General features: G+C 40.6%; 1 protein-coding gene across 3 annotated transcripts in view; it reads right to left on the reverse strand.

Annotated features, from left to right (window-relative positions):
• Positions 1-1,311: 1,311 nt before the first annotated feature.
• The window catches only part of Senp1 (SUMO specific peptidase 1), a 59,276-nt gene continuing 45,933 nt past the window's right edge, over positions 1,312-14,654 (reverse strand). For all 3 annotated transcript variants that reach the window (XM_070039889.1, XM_070039878.1, XM_070039869.1), the window contains 5 exons: positions 8,778-8,981; positions 6,332-6,411; positions 5,466-5,550; positions 4,688-4,783; positions 1,312-2,844 (listed from right to left, as the gene is read on the reverse strand). In XM_070039889.1, the coding sequence (XP_069895990.1) occupies positions 2,782-2,844; positions 4,688-4,783; positions 5,466-5,550; positions 6,332-6,411; positions 8,778-8,981 (528 nt within the window). In that variant the 3' untranslated portion in view covers positions 1,312-2,781. The remainder of the gene's footprint in view (positions 2,845-4,687; positions 4,784-5,465; positions 5,551-6,331; positions 6,412-8,777; positions 8,982-14,654) is intronic.

Genomic DNA, 14,654 nt, shown 5'->3' on the forward strand with positions numbered 1-14,654 from the left:
GAGAAGTCAGTAGCATACAACAGTATGAAGCACCTCATATATGAAAGGGTGAGCTGACAGTTTCCAGGATGCTTACATTCAGTACTGCACAGGACACAGGACACAGGACTCCTAGGAGTGACAGTGGTTCCAGGTAACAAATGTGCAGGACCAGTATGATTTTTCTCTGTCCCAGGTCTAGGAATAATTATCAGGATTGTGGAGTCTGTATCTCCATCAAGTGCTTATCATCCCTCAAGTACTTTTTTAGAGGAGGTAGGTGATTGTAAGCACCAAGCACAGTGGTAGTAACAGGCTTATTTAATTTAAAGCAAGTTAAACAAGATACTGATAACATGGAATGCAGAAACATCTTTTCCCCACTTGTGCACTAAGGAAAAGTCTCCAGATACTAGTCTTGTTCTTTCTGGGTAGCTGTCTGGGAAGGATGACCCATTTACACAAGTCTGTACTTGGTTGCCACTGAGCCACCCTGGGGCGCAGCTTGAAATGATGGGGCAGCCTCAGGGTTCCCTGATTCCTACCTTGTACAAAACTGCATTGGAGAAGGGGGCGGGGGCAAGTTCAGACAGGCTCAACAATTCCTTGTACATTTTGCAAAGTGCTTTTGTTTCAGGTTTCATTTTCTACTATACATGGCAATAAATATTTGTTGCTTTGGTCTATACAAAAAGTCTGAGGAAGAAAGACAGATGTTACCTAAATGAACAAGTAATAAATACAGAGAACTAGCTTGTTAAGAGCTCCCACAGACAATAGTAAGAGAGCCTGAAAAACTCAAGTCTTTTGATTCATTGTCCAAAATGACACTATAATGCCACCTTTCAAGTTGTCACTTAAATACAATAAGTACCAAAAGTCAAACAACATTCCAGAAGCCCATGTAGCAAGTTTGCATACTACAGCTTCCTAAAGAGAATGTGAAAGGTCCCAACAAGTCATACATAGAAAGGGATTTATTTTCTATAGAAAACAGACGGGGAGGGGGGGAGAGGGAGAGCCAGAGAGAGAGAAGAGTTAAGGGAGTGAGGAGAGGGAAAGGAGGAAGGAAACAATACTCACACACATGCACGGGAGCACACACATTACATTACACACATGAGCATACACACACACACACACACACACACACACACACACACACACACACACACACACACACACACACACACACACACACACACACACACACACACACACACACACACACACACACACACGGTGGTCTTCCCCCACAAAGCAGGCAGTTATGAAAAAGGCAGGACAACTGGTTGCTAGAGTGGAAACAGTAACATTCAGTTAACAATGGAATAGTTAAAAAAAATAGTTTTCTTTTCAAATTGTAACTTGTGGTAAAACATAGAAAAATGTACTAAACAAGCTTGGTATAAAACAGAGTAGAATTTTCAAATAAGCCCAAGGAGAAAGCACAATGCTGAAAAGGATGGGGTAACAAGGCGAGAGGAGAAAAGATTCATACAAAACTACCCATTACAATACAGAAAAAAGTATAAAATGTTCCTATTTTGGAACTTAAGTACAAAATGACACTGGCATTGGATCATTTCACTATCTAAACCTTAGGAGCTCTCAGAGGGTGGGAGAGATGGTAGAAGAACAAAGGGAATTGCAGTTTTAAATCTCAAGTTGATCAGTCCCAACTCCAACTGTTTTTCAGTTGAAATTTGCATCTCCCTTGATAACTTTTACCCCTAAACCAAAGCTTATCCAGGCCTCAAAATATTCTGTTAGGAATTCCACAAACACCCTACACATAGGGCTGGGACCTCTATGCTAGAATTTGGAAAAATGAAAAATAAATGTACAGGCTAAATGGTGAACACATTCAGTTTTTTTAAAACCATATCCCTGTGAAATATATATATATCTATATCTTAGATTTTTCTGTGGTTAGAAACATAGTTTAAACTAGCCACAGACCAACTAGACCTGCATTCATCCAATGTCGAAATTTTATACTCAATACTGAGGCCCTTCTTCTTCTTGGTCAGAAGTAGGCAACAGTAAAAGTGGGGTTTTGTTGCTTTGCTGATGCTGACTACTCCCTGGGTGGGTCTTCCCTATGGCAGGCTGTGAGCATACACTAACTCCCACACTTAAGGAAGGGACTGCTTGCTACTCTGGGGTCTGTCCAGGGCTCCTGTGCTACACCTCAGGATGGGCTGAAGCTAACCATGATAAAAAGACCTTATAAAAAAGCAGGTTTTACAAAGGGGCATATAAGTAAGAAAGGTCCTAGAGGAAGGGACTCACACATGTGCCCCAAAGTCCAGTTTACTGTCATACTCCTGACTGCACGTGTTGATCACCATGAATGTATATGTGCATGAATATGCTGGTAGGTTTTGTCCCTAACTGTTGTTCACACCTTTTCCTACTTCTTAGTAAGGCCTAGCAACTAGTGTTGATATGAAACCAAGATTTGTTCCAAGCTTTTCTGTCCCCCAATTAGGGACTCAGTGAGGCTGGAGCCCTTTGAAAACAAGATGGCAGAACTGAAGAAGTAAAAAGCTCTCTCTCTCTTCAGCTTAGGGATGTCCCTCAACCCTTTCACAGCACCAAAGTTTCTTTGCAAAAATAGTATCTGAGATACAAAAGGAAAGGCAGATGTGCTTGTGAATGCATCTCGCCTGGGCCTGGTCCAGGATCATGGGCTTTTCAAGAACAGAGGGTTGGGAGCAGCTGTTTCCAAGGTCTCTGGCTGTAGACAACAAAGGGCTGGTCCCCCATCGAGTCAATGTCTGCTCACTGAGACAGTCTTCACAAGAGCTTTCGGTGCAGGATCTCCCAGACCATCCGCTTCCGGAAGTATGGCATGTGTTGCTGTCGGAACGTAGAGACATCCTTAATTGTCATTTATCTAGGTCCAACATTCTTTGTCTTTCAAGGCTCTCATCTAACAAGCTCAGGAATGTTTCTAGTCTTGTGATTTGTTAATTCTTGATTACATAATTCTTTCAATTGCTTTCTTCTACTGCTATTATCCATTGTTGTTGCCTCGGAAGTTATACTGGGCATCATCAAGAATCCCTAGACTTGCCCAAATGTCTCTAAGAATTATGAGAATGGTATTTGATCATTCTATGCCGAACTTTCTCTCCCTCTCTCCGTTTCTCTCTCTCTCTCCCCCTCCTCCCTCCCTCCCTCCCCCCCTCCTTTGTTCTTCAGTACTAAGGATTGAACTCAGGATCTCACACTTTAGGCAAGTACTCTACCACTTGAGCCACATACCCAGTCCTTTTGCTTTGTTTTTTTCAGATAAGATCTTGAATAACTTGGCTTGGACTGGTTTCTGACCCCAATCCTCTTCTACCTCCTGCGTAGCTGGGGTTAGAGGGGTATACCACAGCTTGTTTTGAGGTAGGGTCTCACTAATTTTTTTACCTGGTTGCCCTTGACCTTCAATCCTCCTTCCTCTGTCTCCTGCTCGGATTACAAGTGTGTAGTACCATGCCTGCTTTTTTGGGGGTGGGGTGGGGATGGGGGTCAGTCATGGGGCTTGAACTCTGGGCCTGGGCGCTGTCCTTGAGCTCTTCAGCTCAAGGCAAGTGCTCTAACACTTAAGCCACAGTGCCACTTCCAGTTTTCTTGTGGTTAATTGGAGATAAGAGTCTCACGGACTTTCCTGCCTGGACTGGCTTTGAACCTCATCCTCAGATCTCAGCTTCCTAAGTAGCCAGGATTACAGGCATGAGCCACCAGCGCCCGGCTGGGTTTTTTGGGGTTTTTTTTTTGCTGTTGTTCTTTGGGTTTTTGGCGATTTTTTTTGGTTTTGGGGTGGTTTTTTTTTTTGGTGCCAGTCCTAGGACTTGAACTCAGGGCCTGGGTGCTGTCCCTGAGTTTCTTTTGCTTAAGGGTAGCACTCCACCATTTGAGCTACAGCTACACTTTCAGATAAAGTTAGTCTCACTGATTTTCCCCTCTGAGCCGCCTCAGATCTCAACCTCCTTAATTATAGGTGTGAGCCATCAGTGCCCAGCCTATGTTGATGTTTTAAAAGGATATGAGAATGAAGCCTGAAAATGAACAACTTATTTTAGAAGAGTAACTAAAGGAATTTCAAGAGCCAGGTCAGTCTTGTCTAGACAAAGGGCTATCGTAGAAAAATCTGGGAAGGCCATTTATTCAAATCGAAGTAGAGAGTCAAGGGGAAACATATCAAAGTAAACTGTACCTGTAGTCTCAATTCACTTTAACCTCTGAAGGATAATGTGTACAGAAATGATTAATCATCAAGACCAATCACTGAGACAAGATTGACCACTGCATCAAGAGAGAGGCAGCACTAACAACACTAGGAAATCAAGGCAGCGCCTATTCCAAACCTGAATCTTAAATCAAGTTCATGGGAATAGGAGAAAATTTAACTATGGTCTTATTTTCGGTCTTGTATGAGATTTGAGGAAGGTAGAGAAGATGGACAAGAATAAGGCTCTGCTTTTAATCAAGATTCCTTTACTATCTTATGTGATATAGTAAGCAAGGATGTGGCCTATTACTATTTTTCTTCTTCTATGACATGTCATACATAGTAACCATCAGCATTGAGACATAATCTAAAACATGGTAATTGTTAGGGCAGACTTCATAGAAGAGAATGGCAACTATGGACAGGCTAGAGATCAGGTGGTCCCAGGGCCTGAAGGCTCCTGAAGGCTCAGCTTACCTGTGTGAAGTTGATTGGTCTGTCTTTGGTAATACAGTCGGCATATTTGCAGGCGAACATTCCACAGTCACTTCCATTCATCTGCTGGGGAATTTCCTGAAAGAACAGCAATAATAAGGTGGTATTTTGCAAGCTTCTTTCCTTCTTAGATTAAAAAGAACTAAAGGACATAAATCTTACATGTTTCCCCAAATGTTTCAAGTGTTACCCTGATCCTTAACTCAGGACAATAGAAGTTAAAAGGAACACACACACACACACACACACACACACACACACACACACACACACACACACACACACACACACACACACACACACACACACACACACACACACACACACACACACACACACACACACACTCTCTCTCTCTCTCTCTCTCTCTCTCTCTCTCTCTCTCTCTCTCTCTCTCTCTCTCTCTCTCTCTCTCTCTCTCTCTCTCTTTTTAATCTTACTGGAGTATATCTCATTTTCATGCACAAAGATATATAAAAACTGTACCTTCCCCTAAGGGAGAAGACAGCTCAAATCATCAATGTTTTTCCTACTAGAAAAAAAAAACAGCAAAATAGCTGGGCACCTAGAAAACTTAGTTCTATGTAAGAAACCCATTATGAATTTTCCCACAAATAGATAAATCAATCTTTCTCACTGAGCCAAACAAAGTGGTTAGCCACTGAAGTCAGGCTAGCACTAAGACAGAAGATCCTTGGGGATCCTTTCCTCCCCACATGGCCTTCTCTTAGGACTTCTAACACATATCCATGAAAGGTACCTGGCTTTTCTTGCTGAAGAGCTGCCAGCCATTGGTGTCAAACTCTTTTCTTTTCTTGTCAATACTTTCTTGTTTTAAATATTGCCTAAAGGTATTAGAAGAGAATGAAATGAACTGTGAGGAATTCAGATGACAGCTGCCAGCCTAAGAATGGAGCAGGCAATCAGCTGCTGTTCTGAGAAAATACATATTGCTGGGCAGGAAATGATTACACTGCTAAGCTTCACCTGGGCCTGTAGGTCTCTCAAGACTCTCACAATGAAGCCACTCTGTTACCCCACGAGGGACATGATCTCTGCCTCTGATACACAGACCACTTTGACCTTCTTTCTGAGAAACAATTTTTTATTCTTCTCTTGCTATATATAGTTCTTTAGAATTCAACTTAATTGGTACAAGTGATTCCCTAGCAGTACTGAGATGTGCATTTACCACTAGGTAGGCTTTGGTTCTCCTGTGTGAAAATTCAGTCAGAATCAACTGTAATGAGTACAAGCGTCATCTAGAGCACTCTTTTTGAGTGCAAACTACTAGAATCACCATTCTGGAGCCTACCTCCTCCTGGTCATCAAAATGATAAAATGAAAAAAATGGTGTTTTGAAAACATTTGAGGTTGAATGAAATGATTTCTAACTAGTGATCCTATCTCTATGTTCTGTACTTTCAGTATACTGGGTCAGTAACTGCATCCTATAAGGCATATTCTTTATACTGTATCATTATTATTCCTTATTTAGATTTACAATGTTCATTTTTATTCAATAAGATGGTTTTGTTAACCTCTGTTCTATAGGTATCGAACAGAGTTTAACAACAGATCCCATACCCAACACCAAACTCAGTTCTGCCACAACTCTCCACTTACAAGAGAATCTTGCAGGCTTCATTGTTTATTCCACCCATAGAATCATAATAGGTAATGCTCTTCTTTCTAAAGTCCACAACCTAGTGATAAGGAAAAAAAAAAGAATCTGTGTTTATAAAGTGAAAAAATTTGGCTGGTTTCTGGTAGCTCATGCCTGTAACCCTAGCTACTCAGGAAGTTGAGATCTGAGGATTGCAATTCAAAGCCAGCCCAGGCAAAAAAATCTATGAGACTCTTATTTCCAATTAATCCACTAGAAATGAAGCTGCGTCTCAAGTGGTACAGCTAGCCCTGAGCACAAAAGCACAGGGACAGCCCCCTGGCTGAGTTTAAGCACATACAAAAAATAAGGTAAAAATAAAAATAGAAATAAAAATAAATAAAGTAAAGAAAATTGGCCTTGTAGTTTTTAACTTCTCAAGCTCCTGGAACCTTTTCCTGGACTTCCTGAGAAACTGTGAGAAGAACCACATGCTTGTGGCTCACATCTGCAATCCTAGCTACTCGGAAGGCTGAGATCTGAGGATTGCAGATCAAAGCCAGCTTGGGCAGTAAAGTTCATGAGACTCTTCTTTTCTTTTTTTTTTTTTTTTTTTTTTTGGGTGGTCATGGGGCCTGAACTCTGGGCCTAGGTGCTGTCCCTCAGCTATTCAGCATAAGGCTGGCACTTTACCACTTGAGAGACAATGCCACTTGCAGCTTTTTCTGCTTATGTGGTGCTGAGGAATCGAACCCAGGGCCTCATGCATGCAAGGCAAGCACTCTACCACTGAGCCACCTTCCCAGCCCCAAGACTCTTATCTCTAATAAACTACTCCAAAAAAAAAAAAAAAGCCAGAAGTGGCGCTGTGGCTCAAGTGGTAGAGTACTAGCCTTGAGCACAAAGAGACTCAGGGACAGGGCCCAGGTCCTAAATTCAAGCCCTGGGACCAGCAAAAAAAAAAAAAAAAGAAGAAAGAGAGGGAAAGAGAGAGAGAGAAAGAGAAAGAGAGAGAAACAAAGAAACAAAGAAAACTGGTAAGACTGATGGGTACTTTGTATATTATATATTATTACATTCTGCAGAGACAAGGAGAATGAAGGGATTATTTACAGAAAATTATGCTGAGGGCTGATCAATTGGTGAGTCATTACTGGCCTGAAATCTTTTTCAACTGCTCAGTTTCTCCCTCTGCTGGGTGGGCAACAGTAGAAATAGCATTTACTACAGAGAATGTTGTGTACCTTAGAGCATTTCTACAATTTCAGAAAGATGGTAAAAAGATCCTGGGTTTTCTCTCTATTTTTTTCTATTTTATTTTTTAATGGCCTTTATTAAAGGACACATAGTAAAGGATTTCATCATGACATTTCTACACATGTGCATAATGTATCATTACTCTTCCTTCTCCCCTCTCCCACTTTTTTTCCCTTTCTGCCTACCTTATAGTCCCCTTTTATTTTCTTGGCCTTGATTTAAGTTTTGCTTCTTTACTCTGAGAATTACTTTTTTGATTTATGCCTTTTTTAATTAAGTTTTTTAATAGTGAAAATACTATACAAAAGGGGTTACAGTTACAGGAGCAAGCTAACTGTAATTCAAAACAGAATGTAAAGCAAATTTATTAACACACTGATGTATCCATATTCTAAGACATTAAAAAAAAATTCAAATCACCACATATACAAGGCAATTTATGAGTAGACAGAAAAAACATTCACAGAATCTTAAGTTGGCAACATCATTAAGAAGCCACTTTTCCACCCCATTCCTTGCCTTGAGACTGGTTAGATAACTTGTAACTCCCTTTTAAATATGTCCAGAAAAGGAAATTCCACAACTTTCTTCAAAGTCAAAGTGTCTCCCTCTCTAGACAGGAAGTTTATTGATCTATCTGATTTTTAGCCAACCTACTACTACTTAACACTACTCTCTCTCTCTCCATCAAGTGAAGATGTACAAATGATACTCATAAATCTTTGTCTTTAGTTATGTAATTTCTTTTCTATTTTAACAGTAATGTGTGAAATGGAAAAATGAAATCTGTTGAAATTGTTTTAAGGGGATGGAGAAAGAGGGCAGAGGTAGAGGAGGTAAGTTTATATGATTACACAGTATGTATAAGTAGAAATGTCTCAATGAAACTTACTTTATACAACTAATATTAGCTAATAAAAAAATCTTTAAAAATTTTATCAGAGTGCCGGGCGCTGGTGGCTCACACCTGTAATCCTAGCTACTCAGGAGGCTGAGATCTGAGGATCGTGGTTCAAAGCCAGCCCAGGCAGGAGAGACCATGAGACTCCTATCTCCAATAAACCACCAGAAAACCGGAAGTGGCGCTGTAGCTCAAGTGGTAGAGCGCTCGCCTTGAGCTGAAGAGCTGAGGGACAACGCCCAGGCCCAGAGTTCAAGCCCCACAACCGAAAAAAAAAAAAATTTATCAGAAATAAAGGAGGTACTCACAGCTAGACACCAGTGCACACCCAAGTGAATGGGCACTAGAAGAATGTCAACAGAAAATACATCCACTTTCTTTGTCCAACGTTTCACTGCCTGATAACCAGCTGTTTTTAACTTAGTGAAGAAAAATGTGTTAAATGCATGCACACTTGGCAATCCCTTCTCTTTACTTCGTTCCATTAGCATGTTCATATAGAAATTGATGATCTGTAGGAAGAAATTACATATTAGAACACTCAAAATAATGTATTATAGAGGAACAAAGCAGTTGCTGTACTGAATAGAATTATGTTACTGTTTCCAAATCAATTCTATGAAGATCTCAACATCTGATAGCCTCATGTACCTATATCAACTTCTGGTAGGGAAAGGGTTGAGGCAGTAATAGTCAAAACAGGTAAAGATGATAACTATATTATAGACTTGACAATACAAATAGGTCTATGTTCACCAGACTTAAGAGTGTTAAATCAAAAGACTAGAGAAAACTGGGTGCTGGTGGCTCACTCCTGTAATCCTAGCTACTCAGGAGGCTGAGATCTGAGGATTACAGCTCAAAGCCAGCCCCAGCAGGAAAGTCTGTGAAACTCTGGTCTCCAATTATCCACCAGAAAACCGGAAGTGGAGCTATGGCTCAAGTGATATAGCACTAGTTGAGCTGAAGAGCTTGGGGACAGCACGCAGGCCCAGAATTCAAGCCCCATGACCAAAAAAAAAAAAAAAAGACTAGAGAATAAGAAGGAAGAGGTGCTAGAAAGTGAGGCTTAAGAGAAAAAGGAAGCAAGGAATACCAACAATTAATAAGGCACATTAGCTGTTACTTTAATCTAGTGGGACTTTGTGAGCAATCAGTTCCTTAACTCCATTCAATTCCAGTATTAACCAAACCTTAGGTAAGGATTACTTGGTTTTGAACAAAGAGAATATTCTGTTCCACAATTAATGACTGCCTTCTCAGCCTCATTAGCCATACTACAGAGACAAACTAGTCTTAGGTAGAGTTGACAGAATCAACATTTCATCAATTGTACTCCATACTGACAATAGCTCAGTAATTTCACCTCTGTAGATGCAGACTTAGATGTAGAACAAAAACCTGGATTACGCCATTGCAGGTGGCTCATGCCTGTAATCCTAGCTACTCAGGAGACTGAGATCTGAGGACTTTGGCTCAAAGCCATTTGGGGCAGAAAAGACTCTGTGAGACTCTTATCTCCAATTAACTATTCAAAAACTAGAAGTAGAGCAGTGGCTCAGAGTGGTAGAGTGCTGGCCTTGAGCAAAAGAGCTCAGAGACAATCCCTACACCCTGAGTTCAAGCCCCCTACCGACAAAAAACAAACAAACAAAAACCCTCTGATTACAAGAGACCTAAAAGTAAAGCTACAAACATGAAGAATAAAGTTCTCCCTCAGAATCTAAAAGCTTAGCTTTAATATCAAGTGTGAGAGAAAGAAAATGCTTAACAGATAAGTTGGATAATTTTTTTCTATTAACCAAACAATGTTTTCTCTAATAGTAACTATGTTGTCTCTGTTCCTCTAAGTCCAGGACTTCTTAGTACCAACATCTGAAAGTTATTGTGCCAGAAGTTACTGCATACTTACTTTATGTGGCCAGTGGAAGCCAGGCTAGAGTCTGTCAACTCCAAGGAATGAATGGTCTAACTGAGCCACAGCTTGGAAATATGACTAAGAAAACAGGCACATTTTTCAGAATGCTTTTTGAGGAATGGGAAAATGCCCCTGTCCTTTGACAAATATTTACACACCAGGATGCCAAAGCAGTGAGCTACTGCCCAACAGTAGGCAGCTACATACTGGGTAGGCAGCAGGGAACACTGCCAGGAACACACTGGAGGCATGGTCTAGACTAGAGAAAGGGCCCATAGATGAAGATGCCTAGGTAGCTGGAGGGAAACCGCGCTCACCATGAGGCAGAGCTCTCAGGAGGGGAGAGGCTAGCTCTGAAGAAAGACACTGTTCTGTCTGCAGCTCTGATGTTTGAGCAGTAGGCCCTGCAGGACCCAGAGGACTCAGGCTGTAATTAATTCTATGGCTTGTGTGTGATGGCCAATAGCTAACTGGTGCATAATTATTTTAAATAAGGAAAATCTATGAAAGCACAATTAGAATAGCAAACTTTTCAAATCTAGGTTTTCAGTTTAACTTTGACCAAAGCTAATGGTGCTTAAGATTGCAACTAGTTTGGTGAAAATAGCTACTAATGGAGGTGAATCTGCCCAGGAACACAGATTTCTAGGACATAAAACTATATCCTCTAGTGAGAGAAAATGAGCCACAAGGAAGAGATAAGATTCCTCTGCAGTATGGAAATTCCTCAAAAAACTAAAATAGATCCAACAATACCACTTTGGGCATTTATACAAAAGAGTGTAAATTAGGACACATTAAATGTACCTACACACCCATGTTCACTGCAGCATCATTCACAACAGAAAAGTTTAGAAGACAGTACAGAGCCTTCACGATCGAAGTAACTGGATCAATAAAATGTGGTATATATGTACAATGGAATTTTACTCATCCATCAGGAAGCCTTATATTACATAATTTGCAAGGAAGTGTATGGACCTGGAAAAAATTTTATTAAGTAAGTCTGGCTCAACGAGACAAAGGGCACATGTTTTCTCTCCTATGTAGAAATTAGGCTTGAAATATAAACATACATGAAAACAAACATAGGGCCATATACAGTATACACAAACGGACTGAAAGGGTGGGTTTCCATTGTGTAACTCCTTCTAACAATGAAAAGTTTAACAAGATGAATACCAGGTAACTGAAACAGGTCTTGCCAGGAGGGCAGTTAAAAGGAGGGGGAGCAGATGGAGACAGAAAGGAAGGGTGGGTGAATATAGTCATAATAGTCAATGTACATATATGAAAACTGAACTAAAAAGATGAGCTGGGCACCGGTGACTCATGCCTGTAATCCTAGCTACTCAGGAAGCTGAGATCTGAGGATCAAGGTTCAAAGCCAGCCCAGGCAGGAAAGTCTGTGAGACTCTTATCTCCAATAAACCACTAGAAAACTGGAAGTGGTGCTGTGGCTCAAGCAGTAGGGTGCTTGCCTTGAGCTGAAGAGCTGAGGGGACAGTGCCCAGGCCCAGGGATCAAGCCCCACAACCAAAAAAAAGACAAGTAGGTGAGTAGGGCTGGGACAGATAGGAGGGAGGAAGATGGAAGGGCTAACACCCAATCAAGAAGTTTTGTACATATAAATGGACATACGTGAACTGAAACCCCTTTAGACAACAATTTGAAGATAATAATAATTACTCTGGCCTTCTACCTGTCCCACAATATTAGTCATGTAATGAGGCTATCCTCTCAATGCAAGGAGTAAAGTGAACAGGTAAATGACTTGTCAATATGTAAGACAGCGAGGTAGGCCATATAAGTTATATATTTGAATGGGCGAAAAAGGACAAACAGGAAAGATAAAAGAAATTAGGTACAGAGATTAAAAAGCCATCAAGCACATCAATGCTGAGCAGATATTTTTCTTATTCAGGTACCTATCATAAAGGTTATTATTTCTGGTAATACTTTAAGTTGAAAATAAAAGGTGATGTAAATGAGTGTATTATTACATAACTATCTCATTTTTCAAGAGAGACTTCCAGAAACTGAAAAAAATTTCTCTAGACTTATACATACTGACATCTTGCCCCTACCTTTAGAGAGTCAACTACAAAACTAAAGACTTATATAAGAAGAACAGAGACCTAGTGATTGGTTATTAAAGAATCTGTTTCCTTTGAGATTCCCTCTTCCATTGCTCTGGCCCTCCCTCAAATCACAGTTTCTCTATGGGGAGGGAAATGGCTTCCTCCAAAGTCAACTAGTTAATTAACTCTAGAGTTAGTTTTCAATTCCCCAATATCCCAGTAGGAGAGTGTGGTGGCCTCAATAATTAGCCATTATTCTGTCCAAATGAGAAAAACTGCCATAGTTCAGCCAAGAATCAGTCACACCCAAAATAAGCTAGAGTCAGAGAACAAAAAGAATCCTACATGTCATTTCACAGTGGAGGGCTGAGGATGAAGGAAAAGGAAATGAGAGAAGGGATCACAGTGTTCAAGATGAAAGAGAAGCAGTGATGGCCACCACATTTGCTTCTATTTTGTGAAGACAAAATGTCTCCCCTCCCCCCACTGGCAACAGTCCTTTCTGAACACAAGATTTTCTTAGCTCCAAGAGATCATAAATTGAAGAGGACTAAAAGTAGACCTGTTTGTTTCACCACTTCACCATCATCTGAAGACTACTGTCAAGGTTGTAGTATACTTGTCAACCTTCCTGGGACACATACTTGCCTGTTTTGCCTTTATGGTTCCTGCTGCCTAAGAAGCTGCTCTTTCTGCTCTCTTCACAGTCTTGGCCAAGAGAGTCTACTTGTCTATGCAGCCCTGTTTGAGGTTTGTTTTTAGTGTCTTTGTTCTTTTTTTATCTTATTTGAAGAGTTGCCCAGCTGAAGCTGAAAAAAAGGCTGTTCTTTTTAAAGGAAAACCTACAACGTTCTTAAACTAAGGATTCAATCCTTTTGTGCTACCACAATGACATAAATGACTACTGATAACTGTATCTTCTTTCTTGCTCAGCAAACCAGCCAAACTTGTGTTCTTATGCATCTGGAAGTAAACCATTCCCTAGCAACAAAGACTTGCTATTTAACCTTATCATGCTTATTTTGGACCTCTTTATTTAGTTTAAGAAAAAAAAAAAAAGCTGTTCTGAAAGTCCTGAGCATGACAGTTTTCCTGAGCAGGGACCAAGACAATTCATAATTCTCAGGAGAACAAAAGCCTTTTTCTTTTCCATTTCTTGACCTTTCCATTCTGATTTTTAAATTAAATTTATCTTAATCTTTCCATTTTCATTGTTTGGTGTGGGGGGGAGGGCACGGGTGCATGTACATGCATGCGTGCATACATGTGTCCTGGGATTTGATCTCAGGGCCTTAGCTTTTTCTAGTGACTCTACCACCTGAGCCACAGCTCTACTTCTAGATTTTTGGTGGTTAATTGGAGATAATACTATCACAAACTTTCCTGCCCAGGCTGTCTTTGAACCATGGTCCTCAGATCTCAGTCTCCTGAGTTAGGCAGGATTACAGGCATGAACCACTGGTGCCTGGCTTCCACTCTAATCTTGAAATTAAATTTATATTTGGTAACCGCTAAACCCAAAAGAATAACCAAACAGTAACTCCTTATTATTATGGTTTAGAAGGTCACTTAATCCTAAAATCTGGATGAACAATATTATGGAAACAAAGAAGGCCAACTTCATTATAAAATAGATTTTTCTCAAATGCAAATTCAAGCAACAAATTGTTAGAATCACTTCTAGAGTTTAAGAGAAAAGCGTGCATTACTTTTATGGAAGCATTTATAGGGAATAATTAATAACATAAATCCCTGATTTACCTGGGCTAGTTCTATTAAGAAACACTCTAGCCAGGCACTGGTGGCTCATGCCTATAATCCAAGCTATTTAGGAGGCAAAGATCTGAGGGTCACAGTCCAAAGCCAGCAATGGTAGCAAGGTCTGTGAGACTTAATCTCCAATTAACAACCAAAAAAGCAGTAAGTGGAATTGTGCCTCAATTGGTAGAGCATTAGCCTAAAAAGCCCAAGGACAGCACCCAGACCCTGAGGTTCAAACCCCAGCACTGGGATGCACATACATGCGCAAGCACGCGCGTAGGTACACACACACACACACACACACACACACACACACACACACACACACGCACACACACGCACACACACGCACGCACGCACGCACGCACACACACACACTTCAAAGAAGTAAATTAACAATGAGGAAGTCAATGAGTCACTTTTCA

This window comes from Dipodomys merriami, unplaced genomic scaffold (genome assembly GCF_024711535.1).
Source record: "Dipodomys merriami isolate MVZ:Mamm:240054 unplaced genomic scaffold, mDipMer1.0.p SCAF_10, whole genome shotgun sequence".
In the NCBI taxonomy this organism is placed as follows: Eukaryota; Metazoa; Chordata; class Mammalia; order Rodentia; family Heteromyidae; genus Dipodomys; species Dipodomys merriami.